Source organism: Melitaea cinxia, chromosome 12 (assembly GCF_905220565.1).
Source record: "Melitaea cinxia chromosome 12, ilMelCinx1.1, whole genome shotgun sequence".
Classification (NCBI taxonomy): Eukaryota; Metazoa; Arthropoda; class Insecta; order Lepidoptera; family Nymphalidae; genus Melitaea; species Melitaea cinxia.
Genome location: NC_059405.1, coordinates 13928643 through 13950840, shown reverse-complemented (window position 1 = coordinate 13950840; position 22198 = coordinate 13928643). Strand labels below are relative to the sequence as shown.

The following is a 22198-nucleotide window of genomic DNA, read 5'->3' as shown; positions in this document are numbered from 1 at the left end:
AAGAAATAACTGTAATAAGTTGTTACATCACAATCTATAATTTTCAAGATTGTATTAAACTAAATAGGTAAATTTAAACATCAATTAGTTTTACATTTTGAATTTTAGTTACATTCACATTTACTTACATCAGTAATTAAGTTCTATAAGCATTAACACTAAATCTTTACATCTTTAAATTAGAGTTTCTGAATACAACCACAATATAAATTCAATAATATGGGCAGACAAATTCTAGAATGTATCCTAACTGTCTAGAACAGTATACAAAATTAATTATCACTAGAGATTAATCATTAGCACAATAATGAATAATCACATTAGGTACTCTATTGATAACAGTTTGAAAATTAACAATAAAATTTATCTCTAATTTTTCTATCTATATCAAAAACGATCTTTATTTACTAATAATACCATTAAAAGAGGATAACATGTAACACTTTACTTATTGTATAACATATCATAATATATTAAGATAATTTAGTTAACACTGTGTATATAGGTAAGTATTGAATTAACAGACAAAGATTGCAGTAGAAAAAAATAGTTATGTTTATCAAAAAGAAAAAAAATATCCTAAAATAGAAGTAATTTAAAACTGATATTTACTGTAAATATTATATTATTACTTTTTGTAAATATTATATTTACTTGGCATTTTAATAATTCTACCTGAACGTGAAATCTTGTCTGTCGTTTCTTTCTTACATGCAGGTTGCTGAACTTCTGCTCCGGACATGGTACTTGATGTACTGCTAGGATTAATAACGATGCGATATCTCTTACCTATTTTGTTCTCATAGTTGCTTTCGTCACCCTCCACCTCTGAAGAGGAAATCTCCAATCTATACAAACGTTGGAATGGGCGGGTTTTTAAACCAGCTGATGTTCTTACCTTGGCAGTTCTATTAACCCCATCGTTACCTGTAATAATTTCTACAACAAGTCCTAATGGCCATTTTATTCTCTTATCTTCTGTCTCTATTAGGACTATATCACCAACCTTTAGAGTACTATTTTTATCTTTACCCCTTTGTACCAGTGTTGTTAAATACTCATTCTTGAATCGTTGACGGAAGTCTGATCTCAGCTTCTGCAAATATCTTAATCTTTTGTTAAGATTCTTACTATCTATCTGGTCCAGATCAGTCACATCTGTTTGAGGTAGTGTTTGTAGAAAACAAGAGGGCCTCAGGGGCTCTAAAGCATTTGCCTTGTCGTCTTCTACATATGTGAGCGGCCGGTCATTGATGACGGCTTCGCAGTCACATAACAGAGTCTGCATTTCATCATATGAGACTGATGACGTGCCTAGCACTCTTCGTAATAAATCTTTCATTACCTTAATTAGGCGTTCGAAGAAACCGCCCCACCATGCAGCTGTGGGAACGTTTAACTTCCATTTGATGCGTTGAATTGTCGATTGGCGTTGTACCTCGTCCCAATCGATGTCACGTAAAAGATTCCTAGTGCCTGTGAAATTAGTACCATTATCTGATATCATTATGCTCGAACGTCCGCGGCGTGCGATAAATCGGCGAAACGTCCGTAGAAAGGCCTCTGTGGATAAAGATTTTGTTAGTTCAAGGTGAACTGCGCGATATACTGCGCATGTATACAGCACGATCCAGCATTTCTCACCATCCTGTAAGTAGAGAGGTCCCGCTAAATCAACACCTGTCACCTGGAAAGGAGCAGTAAGTTGAACTCGATCGAGTGGTAGCGGAGCTGCTGGTGCTGGTGTCGGCTGTGATCTGTGTCTTCTGCACACAATACATTTATCTATTACCGATTTCACTAATAATCTGATACCAAGAATCCAGAATCGTTTCCGTAGATCAGTTATCATCGTGTTGGCCCCAGTATGCAATAGTTGCAGATGACGCTGTTCAACCATTCTGCGGATAATAACATTCTTTGCAGGAACAATCATCGGTGACTTCGTGCATTCTGGGAAATCGGTGAGTAAAAGCTTTGTTTTAACTCTCATTATCATATCAGTATCAGAATATATCTGTCTTGATTTTCCAGATTGTTTCTCAATCTGTTCTTTATTTTCTTGTTGAATAATTCTTATTAATTTCTTTTCAGCTTCATCACATTCTTCAAAGGTAAGTTCTCCCTTTCTTTTATTCTTATGACGTGTATTGTGAGAAAATCTGAAAATCCATGCTGTCATTCGTACAATTTTTGTGTATTTTGAAAAATAATTAGACAGCTGGTCTATTATACTAACATCAGAGCAAACATTAACCTGGCACACAGACTTTTTCAGCTCTTTGTTGACGGTTTTTTCATCAACTACCAGTGCAGATCGTGGCCACATGTCGGGTTGCTGAAGCAGCCAGCTCGGACCTTCCCACCAACGGACTTCAAGCAGGTGGCGTGCGTTACAGCCTCTGGACGCCAAATCTGCCCAGTTCTCAGTTCCTGGAATGTGGTGCCAATTGTTTGCATTAGAATTTTGTCTTATTTCTTTTACACGGTTCCCTACGAAAGTATTCCATGGTAATTCTCTCTTGATCCAACACAGTGCTACTCCTGAGTCACTCCAACAGAATTCATCACAATTTAAATTCAAATTTCCTCTGGCCTCTTTCAATAGTCTTGAACCAATTAAGGCTGATAGCAGTTCCAGTCGGGGAATTGTTATCTTTTCTGGAGGGCATATCCTTGATCTGGCAGATATTAAACGAACGGACACATTACCTTCTTTTTCAGTTCTTAAGAAGACGCATGCTGCATAGCCATCCTTACTCACATCGCAAAACATGTGTAGACTCGCACTGCACTCAGGAAGCAAATCAACAGACAGTCTTCGAGGCAATCTGCAATTATTAAGATAAGTCACATTATCATACCAGTCTTTAAATTGTGATAGTATATCTTCAGATAGCTGTTCATCCCAGGTCATTTTCATGTTCCAGGTCTTTTGAAGGATTAGTCTAGGAACCAGTGTCACTGGGCATGTGAATCCGATTGGATCAAATATCTTCTGTGTTAAGGATAATAAGTTTCTTTTTGTTACTTTGCTTATATCGAGAAACGGTGGTAAATTACTTCTGTTACAATAGAGCTCATCTGTATCAGTGTCCCATTGAAGACCTAATATCGAGATCACTGTGTTTTGAGTCTCATTTATTTCTAAAGGTGATGTGACCCACTGTCTTAGATCGAATTTACCTTCATTCATGACCCTCTTAGCATCTTGAATAAATTTCTGTGTTTGTTCAATTGAATCTAAGCTAGTTACTAAATTGTCTACATAAAATGATCTAGCTAAGATATCTGCGGTGTCTTTTTGTTCTGTGACTTGATTAAGGTGATGTGATATGGTTGCTGACAGTAAAAATGGACTAGCTGTCAACCCGAAAACTACTCTGCAGTGTCTATACACCTTAATCTCCTCACATGTATTATCTTTCCACCAAACAAACCTCAGGTAATCGCGATCTTGTGGTGTCACTGATATCTGCAGAAATGCCTTGGCAATGTCAGCAGTGATACCAATGTAACCCTTACGAAATCCAGTTAATAGATTGGGAATCTTATCTAGGAAATTTACTCCTTTATCTAGACATGAATTCAATGACATACCATTCGAATCCTTTGCAGATGCGTCATATACAGGTCTCAGCTTCGTGGTGAGACTCGACTCCTTCATCACAGCTCTATGAGGTAGGTAGTGAACCCCTTCTTTATTCTTTTCTTCAACAGGTACTTCCTCGATGATACCCGAACGCTCCCATTCACCTAAGACATTATTATAATCATCAAACTTACCAGATGCTGTTAGTTTCTTTGTGATAGATTCTAGGCGGCGAATGGCGAGTTGCTCGTTGCTCTGGATATCCTCATGGCCTGTCTTCCATGGCAGATGGACTTCATATCGTCCTTCGGTGTTCACTTGTATGTTTTCTTCGAAACTTGTCATCACCTCCTCTTCTTTCTGCTGTTTAGACTGCACCTGTGTAGGGTCATTAATGCCTAATACCTCTAGATCCCAAAAATCTTTAATATTTTGTAAACAAAATAGAGACGTTACAATATTACTACCTACTAAGCATGTTTTCCCTTGTAACGTCCAGCCTAACTTTGTTTTTATTGCTGTTAGCCCATTTTCGAGCTGAACAAATGATTCAGTTATTAACAGTCCCGAGAAATCAGCTCCAATTAAGAGCTCTATATCTTTGCTAATACAATCTCTGTCTGTTAAATGTATCCCATGTTTATCTAATAATTTTTTAACAAAGTCATGGGACTCATTGACTTTAGGTACATTTTTACAAATTACAGACTGCTCTAGTGCAGACATGTTTAATTTTACCTCAGAGTCTAAGCTCTCTATTTTAAAATCATAAACATTATATTTTTTAAAAGATACGGATAAACCTCCAAATAGTGAGTGGCTAATTTCTTCAGTTCTTACTGCAGTTAATCCCAATTGTTCAGCGACTTCACTCTTGATGTATGACCGCTGTGATCCGCTGTCAAAGAGGGCTCTCACTATGGTGCTCCGGTTCCCGTTGTAGATCTTCACTGCGACAGTTTGTAATAAGGTCTGCTGAACAGTCTTCATATCTTGTGACAGGTTCTGAAGTGTAGTTTCTTTTACAGATTTAGGTTCCGCTGCAGCTGTGCACAATACTGGTGAATGCTTTTGTCCACATACATAACACTTAATATAAAATCGGCATACTTTTGCATGATGGCCAGGTTTTAAGCATAATACACAAGCTTTCTTCTTCTTTAAAATTTCCCTTCTATCTGTAATTGTAATACTTGACAACTTGAAACACTCCAAGCTTGTATGATTTTTTCCACACCATATGCAGCTACGTATCTTTTCTTTTTGTTTTTGTTTTTCATTAATCATAAGGCAGGTTGCAGTAGGTCCAGCTGTTTTAATAGCTTCGTGTTGATTATTAAATGTCTTTTTAGCCATTGATATTCCTTGTTCACTTTCGATTTCTCTTTTTAAGAAGAGTAGCAATGAGTTCAACGGATCTTCCGAAGCGTTTTCAGGTCTTGTTCTCTCCCATATAATTAATGTGTCACTTGGAAGTGCCGACTCCACCATTGGTAATAGAAATGCTGCATATTTATCTTTAGTTACTCCTAGGACTTCAAGTGCTCTCAACTGACCATTCAATTGATCAACTAAATCCGACAATTGATTAAATTCTTTTTTGTTTAAAATGAGTGACAAAAGCTCTCTTACATATACTTGTATAAGTAAATCCTCTTTAGCATACCTCGATTTGAGGTCTGTAATGCATAAATCATAACTTGAAGAAGTCAATGGGAAACTATTAACAAAGGATTTTACATCACTTCCCGCTTGCATTGCTTGAGTTAAATATTGTAACTTATCGACATTATCGATATCTACGTTTTCATGTATTTTCTTAAATGAACCCCAAAAAGCTAGCCAATGTTTTATATTGCCGTCAAATTTTGTTAACTCCAACGTTGGGAGTTTGTGGCTTTTCTTATTTTCAACTACCTCACTGCCATTGTTTTTTATAATATTTTCGAAAATCGTTTGGCATAAGGCCCACTTCGCCTCATATTTTCCGGCCTCTTCATACTCTCTATCAATTAAATTTTGGCTATCTTCCCTTTCGGGTTCTTGAAATAAAAATGTTCTAACCTCATTGTCAAGTACTTTTAACATTTCATAATATGACTTTAGTAGCTTAAAAGATGCTATAATATCGTTCTTATTTATATTTTTGTTTGTTGTGAGACTTTCGAAATTGTTGGCCGTGCGCGTGAATTGTCGCCTCATGGCCGTGCGCTCTTTCGATTTTGTATCCATAATTAATAACTCCAATCGCTCACCTTTTTCTTTTGTCACGGTCGCCAAATGTGGTTGCGCGATGGTTAGAATACGATCGCCGCTGTATTTCAATCAATTTAAGCAAAATTGAATTTATTTCAGTCGCAGCCAAAAAAGAAACGCACATACTTCTTCGATAACTTTATTAAGTCTGATTCATAGAGTAAAGACATTTTGACTCTGGCACTTTCCTGTAGTTGCCATAAAAAAAAAATAAAAAAAGTAATACAATTTATTGTCTATTCAATCACACTAAGAAAACAATTTCGCGTAAATAATTTCACGGAGAAATCTTACAGATAAAGCTCACAATCGTGTATTACAAGTAGAATTATTTTTACTTAGAAGCAAAAACTTGAAAAAACATCATTAAATTGTATTTTTCGCGGTATCATAAACTTAGTGTAGTTGCAGTATATGCTAATTAAAATATATTAATGAAACTAACTAACTAACGAACGAACTTGTGGAGGTCTATATCCAGTAATGGACTGCGAAAGGCTGCTGTGATGATGACTGTGATGAATGATATTTGTGATGCTCGTTACTTCGTCCGCGTGGAATTAACGAAAAAGTTATTGTTTAGTTTGCACAGTTATGAAATAAATAATATTTGAAAATAAAAGTAGCCTAAGTTACGCCTAATTTACCAGCTCAATTCGGTCAGCTTAGCGTCAAAATCGGTCCAGCCGTTTCAAAGATTAGCTGAAACAAACAGATAGATAGACAGACAAACAGTCAAAAATTGTAAAAAATGTTATTTTAGTATATGTACCGTGTATATATCAATATGAATTTAATAAAAAGTGTTTATATTAATATTACAAACAGACACTCCAATTTTATTTATTTGTGTTGATTATATCAATTTTGCTTAAAGGAAATATCTAAAGTGCAGAACTATTTCACTGGATAGCCTTTTAAAATTTAAAACAAAAACGTAACAGAAAACAAAAATTACACAATTCAAGTTTAATGTTAAAAGCAATAATGATTAATATTTGTTCATTTTTTTGCTAAAATTATCATTTAATACTATGAAAGTTACTTTATATTACTTTATATATCAAAATAATATTTTCGTTTTGTGCACCGATATATTAAGAGTGTATGCTACCTCAAATTGCTTATTTTCCACTCGGCAGGATGTCCATATCTTCCAAACTACTGAATATTTAAGTTTGAAATTTATGTATGGTAAAGTTCAGGACATAAACTATCTTTCATATGTTTCGAATCCATTCAATTCCATAAAATTTTCTCGATACCTTATACCTTACTATCTCAGTAAATATAGAAGTTATGGACTTGAGACTACGCATGGTAATTGAAATAAAATAACTATTAATAATGTTTGTGGGGAAAAAATACATATAATTCGTGCAATGAACAACCAAGCGCTCTGAATTCTCATGTGTGTCAGTGTGGGTGAAATCTGAATTCGAGCTGAGGTAGTGTAGCCCGTAGTTTTGTGTATTTCTTTAAAAATGTTATATTCTCAGACTGCGCACTTCCATACAACAACGAATAAGATAGACAAATTAAAAAAGTTAACACTACTTATGTATATACAAATTAAAATTTGACACAGAAGACAAATTACGGTATTAATTTTGACGTCGAAAATGAAATTAAACTTAGTCAAGGAAATGTGTAAAGTTGTATGGAATTGTTCTATTAATTATTAAATGTGTGGATTGTAGTTGGGTCTTTTCTGTTACGAACAAAAAGGGCAAAGGGTTAGCTCCACAGAGAGATGGAAAATATACATCACACAGAAAATGCTGTTTTCCTCGAACCACTATAACAGATATATTATTATTATTGTAAGAAAGATATTTTTTGTACTTTAGTTTCACTTACATAGATACATAAATATGTATATTTCTGTTCATGCGTCGGATCCAGTTATTTTCTATTCTGGCTCCCAAAAGGCTATGTGAACACATACATTGATGGTTTCCGCTAAAAATCCTTTAACTTTATTGAGTTTAACAATATGGTATAGTTCGAGTTCACTAGGAATTGATCTATTCTTTATGAAAGATCTGTATCACAAAAGGCGATCTCCGTTGCGTTCAAGTACTGACTCTAGTAGGGGTTATACGGCATCGGACAAACCCTATTATAGAAGACCATCTAAAGAGCAAACTTTTTGCAAAAAATCCTTTTCAAGTTGTTATATTTGTCTATGCTCTCAGTTTTGACAAACTTTGGTAAACTTAAAATTAAATGCCTAAAGAATTCACCGAGATTGCGACACGTTTGAAGATATTGGAGGTACCATATTTCAAAATGTGCTCCTAAGTAAGTATTCGTTTTTATGGCATAGACAAAACAATCTTTTTTCATAAAAAATCCTGAGTTCACTGCACAAATGTTTTACTAATGGCACAAAAATTATTTAAATAATATAATATAATGATCTTTTGTGATGTCTAAATTACGTTGTATAATATTATGCTTTTATTTGTACTGAGTCTCTTTCAATAATCTTTTTAATTTGTTCAAACAGTCATCACAGGATATATTTCTTTTCTACTTTTATGTTCATATCTGTAGACAGTGTAATGTCTCCGTGTAAATGAGATTTGTAAGAGTAATTGAGATTTTGAAGGCACACTATTACAAAGATCTCAAGAGAATTTCTTCCGACGCGACCTCCGAAGTGACTGTTACAACTGCCACCAACAATACGCTTTGTTATGGGTATGTTATAAGGACAAGCAGGGATAAGCACACCCATTATACGTGAGTCTCCATGACAAATATATTATGTATATAATTTTGTACGTTAAAAATTGTTAAATAAAATGTTACATCATATATTATGAGGCAGTATTTACTGTCTATATTTCACATACAAATACTATAAATTTTTTATATTTATATTTGTAATTGACAAAATTATACTGAGACTTGTTGGTTTCTTAGGGATACGCTAGAGTGAAAATATTGTTAAAATGGGAAATGATACGGTGAAGCACTTTTTCCAACTATTTCAAAGGAAATTCAATTTTATTTTTGAAAGGAAATCTATAAAATTTGCTAGGTGAAGAATTTGTAGTAAAACGCTATATTGATTTTTTAATCAACTTCAAAAAAGGAGGAGGTTCTCAATACGATTGTATTGTATATTTTTTTGGAATGTATGTTACCTGAGAACTTTTTACTGGGTGTACCGATTTCAATGCTTCCTTTTTTAACCAAAAGGTGGTACTTTTTATATAGTAGTTCATTTAAATTTACTCGAAATCTGACAAGTACTTTGCAGTTTTTTTTTGTTCAATATAACTTATTTAATTATATTAATATTGATATATGTCATCAAACAAATACATATTTCACACTCCTAGTAGCAAATATACATCAATATAAATAAATGTATACTAGAACAATGAACCTAAAACTAAAAACCTTAAATAAAATTAAAAAATTAAATATAATAACTAAAATATATTATCAAAAGGAGTTCCTTTAGGCAATGTTTCGAAGATACTGGCAGCGTTCCCCCTTTGAATAGTTAGACTAAATCTTTGTCCGAAGTAGCTGCCGGCTCTTCAGTCTCCTGTGATGTCGAATAACCTTTTTGCTATTTCCTTAAAAAGCCTTTTAGCGCTAGGACCCCACGGACCAAGGACCTCGACACCGAATGGGATAAAATCGTATTCGGAGACCCCTGTATTTGCATGTTTTAGCTTTTTCAGTCGCTTCATAAGGAACTTTTGTAGTCATATCTAATAATGCACATTTACTTGACTATTTTTTCGTCGACTGTGTCGTCGTGCTGTATTATACCGCATAACTTTTCACTGAGTGTATCGATTTTGATGATTCCTGTTTTGTTCCAAAGTTGATACTTGTTTTGTATTTAAACTTAAATTTGATTGAGATCTGAAAGCAACTTTTTGAGTAATCTTTGATAACGAGTATTTAATTGATACCTTGGAACTTAAAAAGCCGACTGATGGCGGGATAACCATCCACCTGCTGGCTTTGAAATACACAGGCCGAAGACAGGCAGCAGCGTCTTCGGTGCGACAAAGCCAGTACTGCGGTCACCAACCCGCCTGCCTAGCGTGGTGACTATGGGCAAAACACATGAGTTCACGTTGTTTTTGGCGTAAACTTGTGGAGGCCTATGTCCAGCAGTGAGCTATATAGGCTATAAAGATGATGATGTTGATGACCTAACCTTGAATAGCAAAAAGCTAAAGTTCTTTTTTATTGTTTTTGAAGTACCGAGTGTAAAATATTTTATTCACAATTTATAACCGAATCCATTTCATATTTCTTTTAAATATCCCTTTATAGAAACAGCGTGAAATTGCTGACATTGTTTTTTTAATAAAACTCATTACTAATAAAATTAACTCTCCAGAACTATTTTCTAAAATTAATTTCATTGTACCATTGAAATCAGTACGGCATTATACTCCTATTCAACTACCTCTGGTATCTACAAATTACTGCCAAAATGCTTTCCTGTGACGCACGAGTAAAGGCTTAAATAATCTGTTTAGACTGAGCGATTTTGATGTATTCAGTTCAGGTGTGGTGGTGGTGAGGCGAGTATTGAACCAGAATTTCTTTACATTATTAGTTGATATATATTATGTATTTAAAAAAAAATATAGTTTGAAAAAAAAAAACTAAGAAACCACGCTTTTATAACTAATCGAACTAAAAAGTAGAAAATAATTTTTAAATATAAAGAGCTTATGTTACAGTAGTAGAAGATCGAACAATCAATCATAATTAATTACTTCAAAATTAAATTATAATAAAATTTGAGTTATTAAGAGAATAATTCAATTCAGAGTAAAAAGCGTGGGGTGCATTTTACTATATTTTTATAACTTTTTACTATGTTTTTATAGCTCTCTGCACGTAGATAGTTAATTGCAAGTAGAATAATTGTTACGTTTAGTATACCAAGTACCCCACGCTTTTACGAATAGACAAGGTAAAAACAACATAACACAAAAACAATACAACTAGCCTGAAAAAGTGCTGTGCCGAGTGCCCGAGCGAAAGAGTAAGTCCGAAACTACAGGCATGCGCAGATCGCGCGCTAGCTTTATCTCTCTTACTTCCTTACAGAGGATCCACAAAATAATTTATTAATCCTGGCGGTACTAATAAGGATATTGGGAAACTGTTATTGAATTATTGCATTGTCGAAGGTCCTTGATACGTGTGCAAAGTTTCAAATTAATCAAACTTCTGAAAATCGGTGAAAATTATGCTCAAAGACTCCATTACATACATATATACATACAAGCCAAGCTAATAAAAGCGTGGTAAAAATGTAATTACAATGTAAGACACGTGTGTATAATATTTGTTTAATTAGTATAATGACGTCAATAATCGTTCAGATAATAATAAATTTGTTATACCTTATATAACATTAATCCGACCGCTGAAAATAATTTCATGCAAAATTGAACAGTATTCATGCCTTTCAATTCTGTTTTGATTTTCAATACATAATGTTATAACGATTCAACATTCATATTATATCGAGCGTGATGGTTAGCGTAATCATACATTAGTTAGTTGCTAATAATTATTTTTTCATTAAATAATTAATGACTGTCTAATGAAATACAAGGCGCCGTGTTGGCGCAACGGTTACAGCCATTGATTGTGCCTGTTGCGCTGACGGTTGCGGGTTCGATCCCCGCACATGACAAACATTTGTATTGGCTATACAGGTGTTTGCTGTGGTCTGGGTGTTTGTGCAGTCCTTGTGGGTCTCCCCACCGTGCCTCGGAGAGCACGTTAAGCCGTCGGTCCCGGTTGTTATCATGTACACCTGATAGCGATCGTTACTCATAGTAGGGAATATATCCGCCAACCCGCATTGAAGCAGCGTATTGTTATATTGTATATACGTCATTGTAACTAAAGTCAGTCTTTTTTTTATACGAGACAAAATTTAGTGGCTATATGTAATCTTGTAAGTGTAATGTTTTTAAAGACCTAATTAAAGGCATTTTATATCTGTATTTAATGCGAAACGTAGCTTTATATTTATTAAGATATATATTTAATTAATTTACAAAAAAATATGCGTTACAAAAACCGTATTGTTGTACCATATTGAAAGACAATAGATTTATATCTTTTTTTTAATAGTTTTTTTTTTTTAGAATTTGAGCCCACGTTGTTTTTATGTACCTTTGACGTTAACTACATATTAATAATTGATTACAGAAACATTGATTTTTTCTATCATACTAAAACTTTGAGTTGGAGCATACACTAGTTAATAATTGTACAAGGATTTATCTCAGTTCTTTGTGTGAGTACTTGCGGTTATACATACGATACTTGATGGTGTCGAGTTTCTGAGGGAAAATAATGAAATTTTTGGATTTGTTAATGTCGTAACTTTATTACGGATACAAATTCGTTACCAATTTTATATTTATAAATGACAACAAACGATTAACTTTATTTTACAAAAGAAAAATATATGATAATCACGTGGATGTTAGAACATTAGCTAGTTTTATATTATAGTTGGTTGGATTATGATGACGAAATATTAACATTGAGAAAAATAGGTAGTACCACTATCTAAAAACAAAATAACGGTTGAATAAGAAAGCTTTACCAACCTGATAATGTGTCTGTACAACCACAGCCCTAAAAACTATAGAAGCATCTTGAACTCTTGTCTCCAAAGGTCTTTCTGCGAACTTTGGACACTGGCTGTCACAAACTATTGTTTGGCACAAAAACAAAACCACCAACAATAAATCTCTATTGGAAATTTTGCCCATCGGGCATATTAAATACGATGCCATTTTGAATTTTATTTTTATTGCATTAAGTCACATATTCGCTTGTGTATTTTATTTCACTGCACTCAACTTCGGTCACCGTTTCTTCTGACGTTTTCTGCTTTGCATTTTTTTTTATCTGTAACAAGAAATGCAATTGGTTATTTGTTGGAAACAATGAATGGATTATTTTCAATCGTTTTTGTTTATTTTAAATTTCCATGGCATTGTTTATTGTTCGGTCTTGCTGATTTTATTGTTTTTGTCATAATACCGTCATTAATGAGGAGCAATTGAATTTTATGTTGCTCTAAAATAAATATGAATTTCGCGCGATTGTTTTTCACAATTTGTCTTAGTGTCTCAGTAATAAAATTGTGCTATTTTTGTCATAATAGTCATAGTTTTACATAATATATGTAAGATTGCGATACTAGCTTTTGTTGTAACGATTATTATTCTATAGTTGTGAGTCGTCAGGTTGATTTTATGGAGGATAAATTTTCTAAAAAGCTTCTAAATCTTTTATATGTTTATTTTTTTTTTATTAGAATTGATTTAAAAGTAAAAATCTTAACTAAAAACATTAGCATTAAACAGTGTGTCAAAAATCATTATTGATTTCTCCGCATATCAGTATACGACATCGTACGCTCACAATATCAAAATATAACGCACATAACAAGTTAATAAGTAAAAATACAATCAACACTTTTACACAACTACCCTCCAAGTTTTAGAAAACAGTATACATTGATTGTATTACATACATGACTACTAAGCCGCGACTATAAATACTACGCCATATACAATTTATGTTAAAGGGCAAAAGCTCATAGTCAATCCATTTAGCTGCGGAAAAAAGGGGTGACACTGACGTTGAGTAGGTCGGACGTATCAGCAAGGTTATGAAGTGGATAGGGGGGCAGAATAATTCTTGATACACTTATAAATCAAATACTTTTGAAGCAGAAATAATAACTTCAGTCAAAGTTTTGACACAAACTATTTTTGTTTCATTGTTGCTAAGTAAGAACATTTATAATAAATAATTGTATTTGCTCGCAAACGAAAAAAACCGACTTCAATTACATCGACAAGTAATACAATGCAGGGAGACGAAAATATAGTGAAGTAAATACGCGTTATCAAGGATTACTCAAAAATTTGCTATCAGATCTCGATAAAATTTAATTATGACAACGCGATAAATATTAGCTTTCGATTTAATTAAAAATCATCAAAATCGGTACACCCAGTAAAAAGTTATGCGGTATTATACAACGTAGGTCGACGAAAAAATAGTCCAAGTAAAAACGCATTATTAGATATAACCCGAAAAGTTGTTGTTAGATCTCAAATAAATTTAAGTGAGACCAAATGACACACACCACCTTTCGATTAAAAAAAAATTGTCGAAATCGGTCCACCCAGTCAAAAGTTCTGAAGTAATATACACTAAAAAAATACTATCGAATTGAGGACCTCCTCCTTTTTTGGAAGTCGCTTAAAAATGAATAAAAATCTAAATTATTTTTATGATTATTATTTAATTTTATATTTAACATACAATAACGTAGTAAGAAATTACGATATTGCGAATAATAAGGAAATCTTTAATTATTTCGATTCAATTATTAAGATTACGTGTTACATGAATAATAATAAAAATAATAAAATCTTTTTTAACTACAAAATGTTGAACTTAAGAAGAAACGTTTGATAACGTTACCAGAGACGTATACGTAGTAAATTGCTACGAGGTGCTACGCCGTAGTACACCGTAAACAATTTGCTCGTAGAATGAATATGCTTTACAAGCGAGCTTTGACGTATCTTTATCATTTAAAGTAAAATTTTACCTTGTACATTGTTATCTTTTATAGTTCTACGTAACTTATGATGAATGTAATTCTTAATTTCAAATTAGCTAATGAAATTGAATCTTTCTTATCTTATACTATTAAACGAGCAATTCTTGTATATATATATATATATATATATATATATATATATATAATCTGAATCTCGGAAACGGCTCCAACGATTTTCATGAAATTTAGTATACAGGGGATTACGGGGGAGATAAATAAATCTAGCTAGGATTCATTTTTAGAAAATGTCGTTTTATCCCTGTTTTTAGGCAATGAAAAAATGGCTACAATATCGTTAGAATAAGAAGGTAAATTTCGCATCTGTCAATAAAGTTGTAATAGCTCAGGGGAAATCGGCCGATCGCGCTCGGCCGAAAAGATCATGGTTCGAATCCTCACGTAATCCAGATCGATTATCGTTTTTTTTTCTTTTTTTTTTCTAAAAAAAATAAAATCGAAAAATATTATTCATATTTTATCAATATGTAATTCGTATTTAAATATGATTTTCAAAAAACACGATTTACTAAAAATACCGAGCTAAGCTCGGTCACCCAGGTCCTACTATTAAACGAGCAATTCTTGTATATATTTATATATAGAATCTGAATCTCGGAAACGGCTCCAACGATTTTCATAAAATTTAGTATTTAGGGGGTTTCGGGGGAGATAAATCTATGTAGCTAGGATTCATTTTCAGGAAATGTCGTTTTATCCCTGTTTTTAGGAATTGAAAAAAATATCGTTAGAATACGAAGGTAAATTTCGCATAAGTCAATGTAGTTGAAATAGCTCGGTGGGAAATCGGCCGCTCGGGATCAACCGAGAAGATCATGGTTCAAATCCACATGTCCCTGATCAATTATTTTTTCTTTTTCTTTTTCTAATTGCACTCGTTATTTTTTATTTAAATAGACTGTTCTTATTTTTTATTACTGACTGTTCGTATTTATACTTTATGATTTCCAAAAAACACGATTTACTAAAAATACCGAGCTTAGCTCGGTCACCCGGGTACTGTTTTCTTAATTGTATAAAATTTGATATACTTAGTGATGTCTTTGTATCTATAATGTGAACACATTTCGCATAGTAACGAGTATATTACACACATTATGTGTTTTCTCTGTGTGTGTAATCATGTCTTCTTTAACGTACGTTCATTATAAGTAACAACATAGTTAACGTACATTCTATTAAAATATTATTTGTATTTTTGTAACAACGACACACTAGCTACGAAATCATACCCTTTTCACATATATTTTCTGCGTCTTCATGTCTTCCATTTATAAGAATATCTTGAGATGCGTATTTCCAACAATTTTTAAATTGTATTCATTACAAAAACACATAAAAGTTATTGTAGTGCTTTTTATCTCTTCGTATCAAAATACGACTCACACTTGAGTGTTTCTTATATATTCCTATATTATTGTCAGATGTGGGTTTTAACATAAATAAAAAAACTCATATAAATCGGAATTGAAACATCGATACTATAAACGTAAATAAGTTGCACCAACAGTACATAAAGGCAGCATGTATAAGCATTATCAGACCGTAACGCGACACAACTCATCAACCACACAGGATTAATATGTCAAACTCAAGTTTGGATCGCTTCAGGGACCTAAGTCTAAGAATGTTTGCACACATGTATCACTATCAGACAGGGTAATAATAATAATACGTGTAATTAATTATTTTGCGTCATATTTATATTTCCAGAGCTTTGTTTATTAAAAAATATCTTAGAAATTGCTGGCGTTTTCATATGAATTTGGGTTAAAAAGTTAACAATTTATATAAAAGAACTGGACTACAAGACTCATAATAAAAAAATTAAGGTACAACGAATAACCATAAATTGAAATGGAATGTTAAATAAATATAGAAATAAAGAGAAAGATAGATAGATATACAAAATATAATAAGACAAAAATATTACAGATACTTTACTGAGATATCTTAATACACAGTATTGTATTCAAGTAGTTGGTACTTTGTAAGCAGAGCGTAACAAGACACGACTTATCTACCATCACTAAATATATCAAATGGAGCTCGATCTTCGGTTCGGCTTCCCCTAAATCACTTAAGTGAGTCCATACAGGATCTCATATCAATCGAGTGAGCTAAGTAAATTGTATTAACTGTATACCCTGTACGTATTACTAAATCTCACTCAAATACATCATATTGTATATAATATTTTCCAAAGTAGGAGTAGGTACTTAAATTAATTATATAGAAATACTAGCTGACCCCGAAAACGTTTCTTTACCATATATGTTATTAACCCGCTTAATCCCCCCCACCCCTTATAACTTAGAGGTATTAAAAAAATTAATAGATAAAGCTTATTACTCGGTGCAGGATTACATAGTTGATAAAGATGTGTGAACTTAGTGACGCTGTATTTCATGCAACATGTTTCTAATTTTGTTCTAAAACACAGTTTATATGTTATTTTCAAAAGAGTAACTGCGGAGTTTCTTGCCGATTCTTCTCTGCAGAATCTACATTCTGAATCGGTGGTAGCTTCACTTTTACAAAAACAATAATTAATTTCTAAAGTTTTAATTTGTAAAATGACGATTCGAAAGTGCTCTGCTATTTTTGATTTTCATTTTGATTTTATGAAAAATAGATGTTGGCCGATTCTCAGACCTACCCGATATGCCCACAAAATTTTATTAAAATCGGTCGAGTCGTTTCGGAGGAGTTCAATGTTTAACACCATGACACGAGAATTTTATATATTAGAGAAAGACTAGCTGACTCGGCAAACGTTGTCTAGCCGCTAAACGATATTTAAAAATAGGGGTTTATCGTAGAGGGTTGAAAATTTAGTGTTGTATGTATTTTTTAATGTTATATCATAAAAAAATAAATAATTTATCTAAAAATAAAAAAAAATTAGGGGTGGACTACCCTTAACATTTAGGAGGATGAAAAATAGACGTTGTTCGATTCGGAGGAGTTTAACTACAAACACCGTGACACGAGAATATTATATATTAGATTTTCATAACTCTAAAATGTTTAGACGAAACTTGCAAAATAATTATTTAAAGTGACAATGTTGTAAAAAAAAGCTTCAAACGTACGTTTGAAACGTCATTTTACAAATTAAAATTAATTATTGCTTACTATGTATACATTTGCACATTTTAATCAAACTCTGTAAGTGATTTTCTGTATTCTATTAATGCCCTGCTATATGCTAATAAAGCTATTAAGAGCTCTTCTCCTGTTTCAGACAGGTATACAGTATATTTCCGTCTTACTTATTTGCGAATGTAATGTACAATTGTTCCCTAATGGTGTATCGATAACATCTCCCGACTGAATAATTAATATTTGGTTTTGAGAGTTTTCGTAATCTGAAAATTCTGTCCTACTAATTTTATCTATTTCATAGGACAAAAAAATACTCGCAACCTTTACCTTACGTAACAAGAACGCATCAAAAAGTTGCCTAGGTTAAAGAATGTGTTTATACTACTTAGATTTCAACTAGCTCGTGTAGACTATTACTGAACTATTGCCAATTTAGAATACAAGGAACGTTCAGCTGTGCGATGAAAGAGCAGTAATTTTATTGTATTGAATAACAAATTATTTATAATACTAGATATAGGCCAAAAAATTCAGCACTTCTCAAATACAGGTCACGTAATCATTAACAATTTAGTAACGTAATTGATTCTAAGTTATGACCAAACATAACAAAGTGATTCCGAGCAAACATTCCTATCTTGTAGTAATTACTTGTGGTGTGCGGTAGATGTGGTTGGCGATTGTTCTTTATGATTACTGCGTTAATTGTACGTGTTGCGGCTTTGTTCTCGATATGAGCAAATCAATGATTTTATTGTTTGTTCCGTTTATTTTTATACAAGTTTTTTTCTTTTTATTTACTTTCAGCAACGTAATATATATTATATATATATATAATTATAATATATTTTGTTAATATTTTTTTCTTTCTAGCTAATTAACAACTTAGATATCGTGAACTTTATATCAAGTATCAATTTCTAATAACACTTGTTTTACGTATTTATATTTATAAAAACAATGTAAGTTTTGCATTTAATGTGATTATTATAAGTATTTCTTTCAATTTATTACCTACAATTTGACCATTAGAGCGTACATGTTGTTGAAATAAAACTATTATTATTATTATTAACTAGCTGCCCGGACAGACTTCGTTCTGTCAAAAGTTAATAGTAAAAATTAAATAAAGCAATTTTGTGTTTAATTTTTTTTTTATATATTAAATCTTCCGTGGAGTTTAAGAAACATACAAAAAAATAAATTAGCCAATTTCGAGCCATTCTCGAGTTATGCGCTTAGCAACATTCATTTTTTTCATATTCATACAGATTCATTCATTTCATACAGATAAGTCAAAAAATCTGCAAATATGAAAGTGAAATATTATCTCTTACTCGTATATTCCTAACGTTATTGAAATAATAAGTGAAAATGACCTCTCTAGGACGCCATTGACCCGAATGACATTAATTTTTCTCCTTACTCAATAAAAAATTTTAATATAAATAATTATTTATTTTATATATTTTACTAGATTCAATTTAATTTTAGTTGAATATTGAATATATAAATAATATCTACTCTGATGCAAATTAATTCATGCAACTAACACGTAAAGAGCGAATCGAATATCTGCAAATATATAATAGTAAATTAAATTTTTTGTAACGAATACTTGTTATAATTTATATTTTTAATGAGACTATTGAACATTATTAATATTTTTTAAGTCACTTCAAATTAAATCAAAAAAACTTTATTCAAATAGACGTCAAAAGCACTTTCAAAACGTCTTTTTACTAATTTATATTTTTAAGTTTTTAAGACTGAAGCACCTTTTCCAAAGGACACACTAAAAAGTTAAAAACTTATGGTATTGTAATGTATATCAGTCTCTGTTTCACTGGCAAGTAAAGATCTTTATAATCGACTTCAAAAAAAGAGGAGGTTACTCAATTCGACATTTATAAACCGAATTTAAAATTTTTTTTTTTTTTTGTTGGAAAGGAAATATCTCAAGTGTGGTATTATGATAACGAAACCAGGATCTGATGATAGAATCCCAGAGAAATCGAGGGAAATCTTCGAAATTCGTTATAACTACTAGTGCGTTTGTTAATTATTTTCGTCTACTTATATTTTATTGCTTGTCGATGTAATTGAAGTTGTTTTTTTTTTCGTTTGGGGGCCAACACAATTATTTACAATCAAAGAGTTAAAGCGAGTGTTATTGGGCACGATGCTTCAATTCAAATTAGGGGAAGTATAAGGGTTAAACTTTCTCCTTGGACATGTTAAATTCCTCAAAATGGTATATTTACTCACTAATAATAATACACCTTAATAAAATGAAGTCAAAGAAAAGTCTTGATTATCAGAAGGCTAATTTTTTCTTAGTTTAAACCATTTGTGTACATTTATATAATTTGAATACATATCGGACTTTATTTCAGCAAAGGTTCACGGTAAAAGTTTTAAGTATGACGTATATGAGGGTTTATAATTTAATTATGTTTCGTTTTAAACCAATATGAGTGTTTAACTTTAACTTTTATAAACATCATTAATAAGTTTTGTTGAAAGGTAAATTAATTTGCTGTTAAATTTAATTTTCTCTGACTTGGTGACATGTTTATTATGTGACTCTTGTTATCTGTGACAGACAAAGGGTGTTGCTTTTCGTCGTTTATGAATCAATTTTGTTGATTCTTCTTCTGGTTAGAAAGGAGATAGCTCAAGGATGGTACCACGATAAGGAAACCAGGATCTGATGATGGCATCCTAGAGAAATCGAAGGAAGTCTTCGAAAATCTTACTGGTGACTAGCGCCTTTGTTATTTTTTTCCGTTTACTTACCTTGTGTTATTTATAGATATAATTGAAGTCGGTTTTTTTCGTTTGCTAGTAAAAACAATTATTATTTAAACAATTTTTAAAATAAAATTTATTTCATCAAAGCCGGCCGTGTCATTATCTATTAGTTCGACATTTTAAATTGAAGATTGAAGTATTATATATATTTACCCCACTGGCATTCATGCCATATAATCTGTCGTCGATTCAAACCCATTAGCAAATGAGTACTTTGATACTGTGGCATTAGCCAGTCTTGATACTCGAAGCTCCGTAATGTTATTGTTATCCATTACGATAATAACATTACATTACATGATCTAACGAAAAAAATTCTGAAATATTTTTGCTTGAATGTTGTTAAAACAGCTATTACTTAATTCGTATATCATATTTTCTTTTGTAATCTTTTTGGGGTGTTTATTAATATAATGTTATTTATCTCCCACCGTTACTTGAAAGTTACTGACAGGCTGCCAATGAATTGATCAGCAGCATTTTTCACTTAAACTCACAAGCCAAAATTTTTGGTTTTATAGATGGAGTAAGACCTGACAAGTAAAATATATTTTCATAATGAAATAGGAATTAAACATGTGATATGATATGTCAGCCAACTGTCTGATATTATTGAAATTGGTTTTGTCAGCCTCAGCCTTAATTTATTTATTGTTAATGTACACCTACATACAGACCCATATAAAGAAAGACACCATACAAGATGTACAAAGGCGATCTTATAGCTAAAGAGCGATTTGTTCCGGATAACCTTTGGGTACTGGACACGATATAGTAGCAGCGGTTAGAAGTTACCACATATTAAGGAGGAATAATTAATAATAAATAACGTTAAACAAATTGCTTACATGTTTAATACGAGACATTATCAGACATATACTTACATAAATATAAAAAACTTATATATAAATAAATAAATATTTTAGTATATAATATATAATACACATATATACATATGTACATACATATATATACATATAAAGAAAACAGCAAATCACGACAGTTATGACTTAATGAGCGACGTACAATGCTTTTTAAGGCAGTTTACTTCCTAGCTAAGAAATACGAACTAAGAGATATGAATAGTACAAGTGTAGATATATCGTAAGGATGTTAAAATTCCGAAATATTTGTTATTTTATTTAATTTAAAAGAAAAAGTATCGACGTAAATATACAACCCTATTAAAATTCTGCAGAGTATATTAACGTTCATCACAAGGTTATGAATTACTTAGCAAACTTTTACCCCTAGGATTAGATTTCATTAAATTTATTGCAACATAATACAAAATAAAAATTACGATTACATTCTATAACATAAAAAGTTTATAATTAAAAACTGCATTACTCTGCTAAAAGTTCTACAAACGTAAAAAAAAAACATAGTTTACTATATTTAACAAATGTTCGGACAGAATTTTGCTCAAAATCTTGAACTGCCTTACTGGGAAAGCATGTCGACCTTACAACAAGTTACTTTTAAGTAGTGTATTTGTGCGTTGTACATTTTCACTTAACATACTCATATAACTTACCTGATGGTTAGCGATTACCGTAGCTTATAGACGTCTGCAACATCAGAAGCATTGCAAGTACATTGCCGACCCTAATTCCCTCAAAGAGCTCTGGTTACCTTACACCATATGGTATCAACAGGAACACAACACATTCAAAATAGTATTATTTAGCTGTGATCTTCTGTAAAGTCGAGATACTACCCCAGTCGGGCTGCTCCATATTTTA

At 32.1% G+C, this 22198-nt stretch overlaps 1 protein-coding gene across 1 annotated transcript in view; it reads right to left on the bottom strand.

Moving 5' to 3' along the window:
- LOC123658275 overlaps nucleotides 1-22198 on the bottom strand; it is a 101777-nt gene that overhangs the window by 36351 nt on the left and 43228 nt on the right. The window contains exon 2 of the mRNA XM_045593712.1: nucleotides 12475-12669. Within this exon, the coding sequence (XP_045449668.1) occupies nucleotides 12475-12669 (195 nt within the window). The remainder of the gene's footprint in view (nucleotides 1-12474; nucleotides 12670-22198) is intronic.